The 12,610-nt window shown below is 43.6% G+C and overlaps 1 protein-coding gene across 2 annotated transcripts; it reads right to left on the bottom strand.

Annotated features, from left to right (window-relative positions):
• Window positions 1-1,228: 1,228 nt before the first annotated feature.
• FGFR1OP2 (FGFR1 oncogene partner 2) lies at window positions 1,229-12,055 on the bottom strand. 2 transcript variants are annotated; one of them, XM_079303208.1, is made up of 6 exons: window positions 11,897-12,055; window positions 9,106-9,242; window positions 7,972-8,089; window positions 6,943-7,085; window positions 3,867-3,980; window positions 1,229-3,591 (listed from the first exon to the last, which is right to left on the bottom strand). In XM_079303208.1, exons 1-6 carry the CDS (start codon window positions 11,898-11,900, stop codon window positions 3,454-3,456), a joined length of 654 nt encoding a protein of 217 aa, XP_079159334.1. In that variant the 5' UTR covers window positions 11,901-12,055; the 3' UTR covers window positions 1,229-3,453. The 2 variants fall into 2 exon arrangements, with proteins under 2 accessions (XP_079159334.1, XP_079159335.1); XM_079303209.1 differs by having other exon boundaries at window positions 9,106-9,287; window positions 11,850-12,035.
• Window positions 12,056-12,610: the final 555 nt, after the last annotated feature.

Below are 12,610 nucleotides of genomic sequence, written 5' to 3'. Positions count from 1 at the left end.
AAGGTGCTGATCACCCTGCATCCATTGGTGTGCTGTGTTGAGCTTCCAAGAACTGACTTCTCAAAAACAACTCTACTGCTGCTCACTGCTGGAAGAGCCAGTCTCTGGTGTATGGATTGGGGGATTTCTGGTGTTGAGAGCACTGCAGAGAAATCATTGTCTGCCATTCTTCCAAAAGTAAACCTTCACCTTGGGAAATGGAAAGAGACTGCAGCTGGAGTTGGCGGGTTTCCCCTGTGCCTGTTCTCTGGCTGGTGCCTGAGAAGTGCTTCTTCCAAGACTGCAATGAGCATGTTTCCCTCCTTGCTGAGCAGTTGGTTAAGACAGTTGTCAGGTGAGTTTTTTCTGCATGTGGGAAATAAGGATATTCCCTGATACAAGGGCCACACTGGCTCCCAATGTCTGGGGACAGGAAAGTGGTTGCAGGCTGCAGGAACTCAGTCCCTCCTCCCACACAGTTCCTGTTCAACCCCACTTGTGCTAAAGGGAATGCAAATGAATGACTTCTTGCAGTTCTATATGCAGCATCCACTCAAACCTGCATTTAGTTGACTTGTGCTGTCTCATCAGCTCGGCTGGATAACAGAAGTGTGCATTTGGTAAGAACTGATACAAATTACAAAATACTTGTCCAGAGAAGCTGTGGCTGCCTCATGCCAAGCAGCGTTCAAGGCCAGGTTGGACAGGGCTTGGAGCAACCTGGGATAGTGGAAGGTGTCCCTGCCCAGGACAGGAGGTGACACTGGAGGAGCTTTAAGGTCTCACCTTCATCCACCCTCATGCTGTGAGCAGCAGCAGTGCTCTCCTGGCTGAAGTGACTGCTGGCTGTGCCTCAGACACTCACACTCCAGGCTCTCCAAAAAGAACAAGTTAAAAGCTTTACACTCAGCAGCAGACTTGGAAATTCCTCTTTTAACCAGAAAGTGCTTAAGGAGACTCCCTAAGCCAATGTAAATTTCATTTGGGCATTTACATAGGGATCCCAGTAGATGTAATTCTGCATGAAAACAGTGCCATTAGTTCCATATTTTAAGTCTTCTAATTCCATGTGTGTGTAAAAAAAGTCAAGGCTGTTTAAAGCTTTCAGTTGTACTAACCAGTCCAATTTAGTCTGCCCTCAGCTGAGCAGCTGCCACATAGGATAGCTGTGGTTACTTTGTTTTTTGTCTTGTGTTGGAACAAGGCTCATCTCAGAGCCAGTACCTTGCTTCAGTCATGGAGACATCCATGTTTTCAGTCAACTTTATTGATAAAATAAGTTTACTGTACAGTACACAATTCTAGCCATAAATCCTTTTCAAGCCATCTGCATTACAAAAATAACAGGTATGCAATGAAAAATAGTCACTCCACACACTGTGAAGGCTCTTTAAAATCCTAAAGTGATCAGGGCAGGGGAATGACAGGGGAGACGTATCAAATGTGAAGACTAGGAGTAGATAAATTAAGTCACATTTCTCTCTTAATTTACAAAAATAAACACTAATCAAGCATTATTTCATAATAGAGCAACCTCAAAGTACTGCCACAGACCAACAACTCTCTCCTGTATTTGGAAGCCAAACCAGATGTCAGCCATGAAGCTGAATTCAGCATCAAATGGATAGAAATGCCTCTTGACACCAGAGCATGGCTGAAAAGATGCTCTAGAAACAAGAACTTCAACAACAGAATCCAAAATTCCTTCTAAGTTTGCAACAACAGAACAGTCCAGTGAAAAAAAAGATGTTGCTTCTGGTAAGTCAGCAGCTTTTAAGCCACGGCAAATGCAAAACCTGAATTAGAGAAGCACTGGCAAAGCTTTACAGATAATATAAGAGCAGAGAAGAATATTCTGTGCTTGAGCTAAAATGTTGCCCCAAAATTTCCCCTTGGCTGTTTCACAAGTCTGGAAATGGCCATAACTTTTATCCATGGATGTAAATGTCCTCAATGTGTTCTTAGGCCTAGCAAGATGCTAAAGTGCTCTGCAGAGAAGCAGCAGCTTGTCCATTTCTAAAGCAGGCTGTGAGAATGTGGAGACCTGATTTAGCTGTCCTTTCAGCATGTGTATTAGTTCACTGAAAACAAGCAATTACTGCCTGCTAACGCTCCTTTTCACTTATTTCCTCTTAAAAGCACCACGGGAAGAAGCAGCAACAGAGGGAACAGAACAAAGATACTGAGCTGCTCCTAAGTGAGTTCAGTGCCACTGAAAGCTCCCCCCTTAGCCCTGTGGAACATTTACCTCAAGCTCAGGGAAGCTCTGCTGGGGCACAGGATGCTGTATTGAAGATGGGATGCTTGGAAGCGTTAGATGCTTTTTTCCTTCTGTGTTGCTGTCACTGAAATTCAAACTTGACTAAGTGGTGGTTGATTTCAGGACAGCTCAGCTCATGTTGCTTGGTGGGTTATTGAACAGTCAGAATGTCAAACTGTGGGTGGCAGCTGTAGTTCCACAGTTTTCTGTAGCTGATAGTTTTCATTCTGCTTAACTCACTTTAAAACCTTCTTGATGACTAGTTAGTACTGGAGAAAGGAAAATTAAGAATATTAATTGCAGGCTGCCAACTCTGCCATGAAGCTGCTTTCCTCCTTCTTCCACCCTCCCTTTCTGCTGCTACTGCTTTTATGCTTTCCAGTTGCCATTCCTCACTTAGGAAGTTTGGGCAGGCAAATGGAGAAGAAAGGCAGGGGACTCATGTCACTTCTTACTGAAAGAGAACTGAGCTGGATTTCCTCTCCTAAAGGTAAAAGCCGAGGCAGAATTCTATTGCTACCTGTGCTCCTGAGAATAACAAAGTGGGAACAGCTCTTTCCATGTTCTCACAATACAATTCAGTGCACATATTTGAAAGAATCTTGTTTCATTTAAAAACTCCAAACTATTGATTGACACAATTCCTTATGTTTAAAAATTGGCCTTGTATTTGAAAGTGATAACCCAAGGCTAAATGACAGAAATCTCTTAATTTTATGCTGCCTATGTGCCCCTCCCATTAAAGAGGTTTTTGGCAAAATGAGTATTAAAACAAAAAAAATAAAGGAAAAACTGCTATGTGGATCATGCACAAAAGCATATTGATAAGTAACTACTTTCTAAGGCAGAGATCAGACTTGAAATCTTACCTTTATTATCTAAGAGTTGCACTGAACTTTGTATGAGCAATAATTTATATAAATTACTTGAAATCTCACTTTTCATCTGTAAAACAAGTTCATATAAAAAGAATTTGCAATTCAGCAAGTGCATTAATCCATTTCCTATTGAGGTTAGATCTATGGCAATCAATCTGTCACTGAGGGTATTGCAGAATACCAGCTGAATTTAAGTTACACAGTCTAAAAGCCAGTGAGCTGGAGCTGGATGCATTCTCTTGCTGGTGCCCTATTCAGTAACAAGTGCTTGACCAGTGCCCCCTGATGCTCCATTGGTTTAAGTGTGCAACTGAAGCTTCCTGATTCCCAGAGTCCTTAGCTTTTCCTCAGGCTCAGATCACTGCTTGTCACTAATCCTGACAGGGACGTGCTCTCTGATGCATCCTCTTTCTTGAGGTTCAGAAAGGATTCTCTAGTGATTTGAAGAATTTCTCTCAAGCCTTTGTTTTCTTGCTAAAAACCAGAGAGAGAAAAAGAAATTAATAGGACTCCAGAAGGAAATCAGGGTAACTATTAAAACCTTCCCCTTACTCCAAACTAAGGCATAAGGAGTAAAACACTAATTTGAAATCAGCACATGAGGTTTCTGACCCTTCTGCTCTCTTGGATGGGCTTTAAGCCTTCCCTCCTTGAGATGAAAGAGTGACTGGGGGGACAGTAACTCCATGAAACACCTGGGAGGATCTTCACTCCCTCCAATATCCATGCCTCTGCAGCTTTCTGCTCACCTCGAGCTGGCTGATGCGCTCCTGCTCTTTGCAGCCGTGCCTTTCATCCACCTCAATGGCTTTTCTCATTACTGCTGCCATCTCTGTAATTTGGTCCACGTGCACTTGCAGCTCCTGAGACACAAGATTTTGTAATATCTTAGTGGTATATTTTCTGACAAAAAGGAAAGCATTTAGCGTGGTTTAGTTGCTGTGACATTTTTTATCGCAGACCTCAATTTTTGAAAATTAATTCTCTCTAACTTTACAGTGTGGGCAGCCACAGTGGTCCTGTTTATTTAAATAAACCTGGTTTGCCCCACAGTGATCCCTCTCACTGGAATTTGATGGAAACCTAACCAACTGTGATCCCTGGCCTCCAAATGGCTACAAGTTGATGCTGTTCTTCCCTGGCCAGGCCCTCCTGTGTAGCAGGAACTGATGTGTGTTATTTTGGATATGCAAAACTCTCCACTCCTGTGAGAACAGCAGGGAAAGCCACATTCTTGCCAGGTGTTTGAAACCTGATTTCCAGTACCAGCCCATGGACAGGCATTTCTCTCTAAAAAAGAGCACCTGCAGTGGTCATCTTTATTATGTCATATATTACAAAACTCAAGCCTGTCTTCCACTCTCTATTTTAGATACTTTTGCTTGACTCCACCTCCAATTCCAGCTTATCTGGGCTCTGGACTTCAGAGTTCAGGAAGAAGGGTTGCTGCTGCCTTTCTCTGCAATGCTGCATGAGGAGCCTGTGCTCCTCTGGAATTCATTGCTGCTCAGTTAAGCCAGACAGTTTAAAGGTATTTCCAACAGCTTTCATTTTTCAACTTGTCTTTTATTCCAGCTGTGCCATGATGTCAGTCTAGTTGAGCCTGAGCTCACCCTGGAACAAAATCTGCAATATTTACTGGCTAGTATCAGGAAAAGTAGGACAGGAGGGCTGAAATGAAGGATGGTAGAGCCTAAATTAAATCCCACCTTTAAATGATGAATTTGATGGGAGATCCATACAGCTGGAAGATGATCACCTTGCATTTAAACTACCACAAAGAACTGCCTCAGCTGGAATCGTCAACTTACAACCCCAAACAAACACCCTTTACTGAAATAAACATCAACCCTTTCCTCTCTGCCATTCCATTTGCCCAAGCTATAATTCAGCAATTGTTAAATTCCCACTCTGTGTGAGGGGGTGGGGAAGAACTTGCTGTAAATCTTTATTTTCTTCTCAGTTTCTAGTGCAGGTGATGACATGAAAAAATTTTTTTAAAGAGCTCCCAAATTTAGCTTGACAGGAAGCTGTGGTCAGGCAAGCATGCACCCTTGAGGACTGAGTAGAAGCTGTGGGTTTCAGATATACTGCTGTCCTCCCTGCTTCCTGCTCTCCCAGCTCATGTGGCCTCTGGATCAATACAACTTTGGGTCTGGTCCAAGGTCAATGATGCTAGGTCAGCTCCTAACAAAACTGGAAGGCTCTGCTCTGGAAGGCATCTGTGGAAAACTTAGATGGGGTAAAACCAAAGAGTGCAATGACAGTGAAAGCCTCTGTCTATCTCACAATTTAGTACACATTGGGTTGTTTCTCTCCAAAGAGATAAAAAACCAAAAAGGGGCCACACCCATTTTAGGGCCTTGTTTCAGCTGAGCAAATTCAAGAGCATGTTTAAGATCAGAGCCACTGCTACCACTAACACTATCAAAAGATATGGTTGCTCTATCTAAAGGAAGTGCTTCTTCATCTGCAGCAATCGATGCTCTTGTAATAATCTGTAAACAGAAACTAAAATAATAGCTGCCACTTGGGAAAACAGCATTACTGGGAACAGGGAGCTTAACTCCTTGGGTATAATGGATTTTTTACTTAACAGTAGAGAAGTGTTTAAAAAGTGTTTCAACACTATTCAATCTTCCTGAATATGAAGCTTGAGCTAGAGAATAAAGGATGAAATTACAGAAATCCTATGTGTCAGGGTAAGGGTGATCAATCTTTTTCATAAGGCATTCATGAAGGAAGAGGTTTAATGAATATGTTGAAGCCTGAATCTCATATTCCAATTACACTATGAGATGTTATTTTGTTTTTGTTTCTTTTCCCTGTTTTTCCATTGCAGTGCTCCTAAATGAACTATCACAGCCCATTTCAGGATGGATTTCATTTTACCCTCTTGTGTGGGTTCTCCTGAAGCTGGAGCAGATACTATACAATACTCTGAGCCAACTTCTGTTGAAAATGATTGATACCAGATTTTGTTAAAGGTACAGTTCTAATCCACTAACTTTTTTCATACCAATGGCACTAATTACACACACAGGACGTTTTAAGCAGACAACAATAAAATTCCTAAATTCTGCTTTCCCATTAAGCAGACCCTAACATGGCTTTGCAAACTTAAGTTAGCTGAGGGCAAAGATTATTAAACACTTGGAGCTTACCTTTGTCTACACAGCTGCATTGCTCTAATGATAGCTACATTTTCAATGAAATGTAATACTTTGATAAAAAACTCCTATTGAGATCTTTTAGTGATCCAGAATAATGAATTCCTGCAAAATTTAGAAGTCCTTTTGACTACTGAGTAACTCAATATATACTTGTGTTTTCTGCTTCATCCAGTTATTCAGTAGTTGAAAGGACTTTTAATTTTTAAAATTTATTTCTAAAATTTAGGGAAAAAATATTTGAATATTGAATTTAAAAAGCTGTTCCTCCTACTCTCCCTAAGCACAGGTTTATTAATTATTTGGTGATGTCACAAGCATAAATTAAAGCTAGTCTAAAAGTCTGACTATTACTAACCTCTGGCAGTGTAACAGGGTAGTTGCCTAAAAGATTAAAGTGAAACAAAAGCAAATTAAGCAAATGCAGTAACAAAGTGCTACCTGTTGAAAGTTTCAATAAATGAGAAGCTGGTAAGGTTGACTTTCTCCACTGATAGTTTCCTGTTTGTGTTGCATGGAGTGGATTATAAAAATTAGGACTCGTTAGTAGTACAATAGCACAAAAATTGACACAAAGTGAGCTTTGAATTGCTCCAGTACAAACTTAAGGTCTTAACTAAAAAAACAAAGCAAAAAACCTCAGTGAAGTTATTACCTTGGAATGTTGCTCTTTTAACTTCGTTATTATACTTGGATCATCCTTTTTGCTTGCCATAAGCAACCTAAACATCTGTTCCCTGTACTTGCTCATGATGAGTTCCAGAGCTGACTGGTGCTCTTCGAGAGATGTGCGCAGTTCTGCCAACAGAATTTAAAATGCAGTTAAGAGTTTAACATGGAGAACCAAAGCAAAATGCACAAGTATTTCAGCTTGAGAAAACTGAAATGAGCCCGTAATTGAGCGTCCCTACTCCCTGCACCATGAAATCTACACAGACTCTGCAAATGGCTTTGATGGTGATCAGCCTGGGACAATTCCTGGCCAGTAACAGTCTTTTGTTGGTGTGACTTGGTGTTCAGTGGCTGTGGCTGACAAAAGCCATCTGGAGTGTGGCTGAGCAGCTTTACCCCAGCCACTACGAGCCACGCTGTACAAAAGGCAGGAAGGAGTTCACAGATCTGTTTTAATCTGCAGCTTGGTAAAAGAGTTGAAAAATGCTTCTGTTCAAAATACACTGAGTCAAAGGACAAATAACCTTGAGATAAGGTAAGACTCATCTGAATTGAGATCACTGAATCCTTTGCTGATTTGAACTGTTAAAATAGCTAAGGCTTTCCTGGAGGAACAGTGCATTCCTAGTGTACAGAATTCCAGAAGGAATTATACTTCTCTACTTACACCACAACTTGTCCTGACTGTTCCCACTATTTTCAGCAGTGATTAAACACTCCTCCAAAAAGATCCCAATAGTGCAGAACTAAGTTCTATTTATCTCCTCAGTTGTGCTGGGCATTAGGTAAGGACTGAAAAAAGTAATTTTTCCTGAATCTTTCATTTTCCTCATCAGTCCCAGAGGTTGGACTTTAGGACTCCTGAATTGTATTATGATCGGTTAAACTGACAAACTGAAATTAGAAAAAAAAATTTCTTCTACAGCAATGTTTTGAAAAAAACATCAGTGCTAAAAGTTTCACTGTTTCCAGTAGGCTAGAGCTTGAAAAGAATAGAATATTTAAATCTTACCTTTGTTTTCCTGTTGCAATTCCCTAATCTGTCTGTTTTCCTGCTGGATACCCATCACTAGAGTAGACCGAGGGCGATGTCTTGCGACTTCATTGAGCTCTTGGATTTCTTCCTGGTACTGGTTATTATAAAAACAAATCAACAAGGCACAGCACATTTGAGTAACCAAAGGCAGGTATTACTCAGCAGGTCACAAAGCACCAGTTCTATTGTCACTCACAGCCTGTAACCAGGAAGACAATGCTTGCTTTTAAATAATAATATCAAACACACACACCAGGTGTTGCAGACATCCTGTCCTTTAGAGACACAAAAGCTTCACCTTTGTTTTTAAACAAGTTTCACACCTTAGATGTGTGTAGTGGATGCTATTTAACCTTCAGTTAATACAGGCCCAGTTCAACATCAGGCACTTTAAAACTCATAAAGATGTGGTAAAGACAAACCATGAGGTATTAACCTCTTGACATTTACTGTGGCTTCCCAAAACCTTAAACCACAGTGCTGTGTGGGTACAAGTGACTCGGGCCCAAGTCAATGGATCCTGCCTCCCAACAGATGGGGAAATGTAATACTCTTGCTATGAAGCCTCTGCATGACTAGTTTTACAGGGCTGAATTGCACGCAGGGTTTTATTATTTTATAGGCCCATAAACATATCTTGGGCTCATTAAAGTGACAGGATGAACTCCCATATGGAAAGTCACAAGACACCTTCACGTTCTCCTAGGAGTTACCTTGTCAAAGCCTCACTCAATCTAACAACATGCCTTGAGCAGCTTAACATCAGAAATGACCACAAAAAAGCCCAAGAGGCTCTATGGAAACCAGAGCAGACAGTGCAAATACAAAGTATTCTATACACAATGTCAAAGCCTCTGTATGATTAAAGCTGAAATTCTGTAGTATTGGAGAGCAAAGCAAGAGACAGCACAGAGTGGTTTGTCAGATACCAAGCCCATTTCTACCAGTGTTCTCTAAATAAACTCTTGTTTTCAATATTTAAAACGGAGTAACTGTGAAAACGTTTTCACAGTCTCAAACTACACAAACAAGCTCTTTTTAGATGAGAGCCAAGCGTGCCTTTCAGGACTGCCCCCAGCAGGCTCCCTGTGAGTGCTGCCATTCCCAGACCTGTTTCATGGCCTCCACCCTCTTGTTGAGCGCCGTGGTCTGTTCGATGAGCGCCTCGGCCGCGCTGTCGTGCTCCCGCAGCCGCTCCACCAGCGCCTTGGCGTCCGCCAGCGCCTTCTCAATGGTGCAGCTCATTTCTAACACCACAAAGTAAAAGAAGGTCACATGAACTCATGCACTTTCTATGCTGCTTTTTTTTTTTTAATGTGCCCTCCTAAGTGATGTACTTAAGGATAAGTGAGGTGTAAATCCAACAAAAAAGAGAAAGCTGAAGGATTACAGTGAAGACTTAAATCAGCAGAGAAGGAGCAGCTCAGACTGACAGAGTAGAGAAAATTGCTCAGGGAAGGTTCAGAAGACAAAAGGCTCGAGTTTTGTTCATGCCTGTAAATGAACATGAACATCACTGCATGGAATGGAACTGTGACATTTTCAACAGCATGGAAAAAGACAGCAACTCAGTGAAATGAACCAACTGCACCCTTAAAACATCGGCCTTCTACCTGCAGCACTGGTTTACAGGAATTACAGACTGCCAGAACTGCTAAACTTGCAAAATGCTTGTGCCTATTGCCAACAAGACTGGCCTTTGCACAGCGTTTTTTCACATTCATGCTTGGTAGGTTAAGTTTCAAGAGCAAGATTTTCAGACTATGTTTTTATTTCCTTTTAAAATTGGACTTACTCTACTGAAAAGGAAATCTATTTAAACTCCTTGAACAGTCTTCAGGAATCAAACAGCAGGGATAGAGGTTTATAAGATTTACGTGCCTTGTTGATATCAGGCTTAATATTTGGTTTAGGAAATGTTCTAAAAATAGAGACAATCAACTAAATCCATTTCTTAGCCAGGCTGTTTGCAAAAATAAAGATTTTTGTAAGCATTAAAGATTGAGTTTTTCCTCAGCTACAAGAAAAAAATCACTTCAGGTTCATTTTCTAACTTTCTTAGGCACCTTCACAAATCATAGCCCAGGATCTTTAAGCCAAGCTTAAAGAACTCCTCAGATTTGCTTCAACTAACCTTTTGCCCCTGTCCCAGCTAAGCAGTAGAAGAAAGGATATTTCAACACTAAACATTTTACCTATCTTTTCTGGGATTCATGTGCTATCAAAGCCATCAGCATTTTGGCATGTGCAGGTTCCCTGTTTTTCAGACAGCATTTGCATTTAACCTTCCATATGATGGATTTGAGATATTCAGGTCTCCAGCAGACTGCTGCACTATCACAGGTAGTTAATTTATTCACCCTGACTTAGCAATTGGAGCTCTTTCAAATACAACATGGAAAGGAAACAGACTTGCTCCTCCCTCCAGTGAGATCTCCTACAGAAATATCCCAGACGAAAGATGACCTTCCACACAAACTGGCTGAACTGCAGAAATTGATTTAGAGAGATCCATGTTGCTGCTGAAGAGCAGTCTTTAACTCAGCTCACAGTCCAGGAATTCTCTGGACTGTGAAACAAATAAAGCCTCTGAGGCCATGAGCTGGGAATAAATTTGGCATTCAGACTACAATGCACTTAACACCTCTTAACACCTTTGTCTGCATCCACATAAATTTTTAAACAGTGTATGTTTAATATATGCACTTTCTCATTTTTGTCCCAGCCCAACCACAACAGAGAAAAGGAAGCTTGTATGTGGCAAAGTCACTGATGTTTCTTTTCACAGGGAGTGTGCTGGGAAAGACGTGAGGAATGCAGCTCCACAAATTCTGCAGTCACTGTCCCCTGTCAGGCCAGGGCCCAGCTCCAGTTTTCAGGCAGCATTTGTACAGCAAAAAGCAGAATCATTGTTTCTATCATGGCAATTCACAGTAGTCCCAAATGCTGGCTACCGTACACTGCTCCTAATCCTTGAAACTTCAAATGCTCTCTGGCTGCCAATGAAAAACAAAACCTTTGCCTGATCCTGAAACTGAGCTAAACCTCTGAGTTAGCCTGGACATTTAGGGGGTGGAAAAACTCCACTAAATGGTATATAATTGATTTAAGCAAATTCTTATCGTGTATTATTTTTTATGAGCATGACTACTAACTGAAGCTAATGATTGCTGAGCCCTGCCCTACCAGAGGTGCCCAGTTGCACAGATGCTCGTTAGTGCAACCCTGTCAACAGGTAGCAGAGCACCAACTCACCCCAGCAACGCTCCTACTACACACGGTCACTTCCTGCTATTTGCTAATGGCTTTCAGTACCAATTAAACATCAAAAAACAACACCAAAGAATAAAGATCTCTGTGCGACCACCGCCTTCTCCGAACTTTCTGCCTCTTTTTTAATCCTTACTGGAAGCCACCTTTTCCCACAGCTTGTGGGTTTTGTTACCACGGAGACCAGTTTGGCCGCGCTGTAATTTCCAAGGAATTCCAAGGCTGGTGCAAAGGTCCCGGAGTGACAGGAGCATCGCGGGGGTGTCACCGCCGCACTCCCGGTGGGACAAATCCCGGGGTGTCACCGCCGCACTCTCCGTGTGACAGATCCCGGGGTGTCCCCTCCGCACTCCCGGTGGGACAAGACGCGGGGGTGTCACCGCGGGGAGCGTCGCCTCCTGCCCCAAAACGCAGCGACACCGGCGCCAGCCGAGACACGTGAGGGGTCCCCGGCCCGCCCCGGCCCGCGGGTCTGAGGCGGGGGCAAGGGGTGTCCTCCGCCCTCACGCACCTCAGGGCGCCCCCGGCCCTGGGGCGTCCCAACGCAAGTCTAACCGCGCTCCCGATTGCCCGGCGGAGGCCACAGCGACAACGCCCCGCCGTGTCCCCCGAACCCCTACGCGGAACTCACTCATGCCCGGGGCTCCGGCCGCGCCGGGGGCGAACCCGGACCGGCCCCGACCGATGTCAAATGGCGGCGTGAGGGGCGGGCGGCGCGTCCCGACTCCGCCAGGGGGCGCCGTGGGGCGGGGGCGGCACCGGCCGCGCGCCGCTCTCGCGAGAGGACGTCCCTCGGCGGCCGCTGGCCCAGATCTCGCGAGAGGATGCCCCGCCCTCCTACAGATCCCGAGTCCTGCCGGTCTGAGCCGGGCTTTGAGTCTAACCTCGGGATTTGTGATACGTTGTACATCAGCGGCACATTTTGGATTAAGTAATTGCATTGTGAATAGGTTTAGGTTGTATTAGAAGAAAGTGTTCCCTGTGAGGGTGATGAGACGCTGACACAGGGTGCTCAGAGAAGCTGTGGCTGCCCCATCCCTGGCAGTGTCCAAGGCCAGGCTGGATTGGGATCTGATCAGCCTGGGATGGTGGAAGGTGTCCCTGCACATGGCAGGGGGGATGGAACTGGATGGGTTAATAGGGTCCCTTCCCAGGCCGGGGCATTCTGTGTTGGTATGCTTGTTTCATCTTTTAAGAAGGAAAGGGGACGGCCCCAAAATGCCTGGGCTGAAAGCCATCACGAGTGAAGTCAGCAGTATCTGGGGGGGAAGTTAATGCCGGCAATCGCAACCACCGACCCCCTCCTAAGAACAAACCCCAGACTCAAGTGGAGAACTCCGGCTGC

This window comes from Erithacus rubecula (genome assembly GCF_903797595.1).
Source record: "Erithacus rubecula genome assembly, chromosome: 4".
Taxonomy (NCBI): domain Eukaryota; kingdom Metazoa; phylum Chordata; class Aves; order Passeriformes; family Muscicapidae; genus Erithacus; species Erithacus rubecula.
The sequence above is the reverse complement of the archived record's forward strand: the minus strand, read 5'-3'. Positions and strand labels throughout refer to the sequence as shown.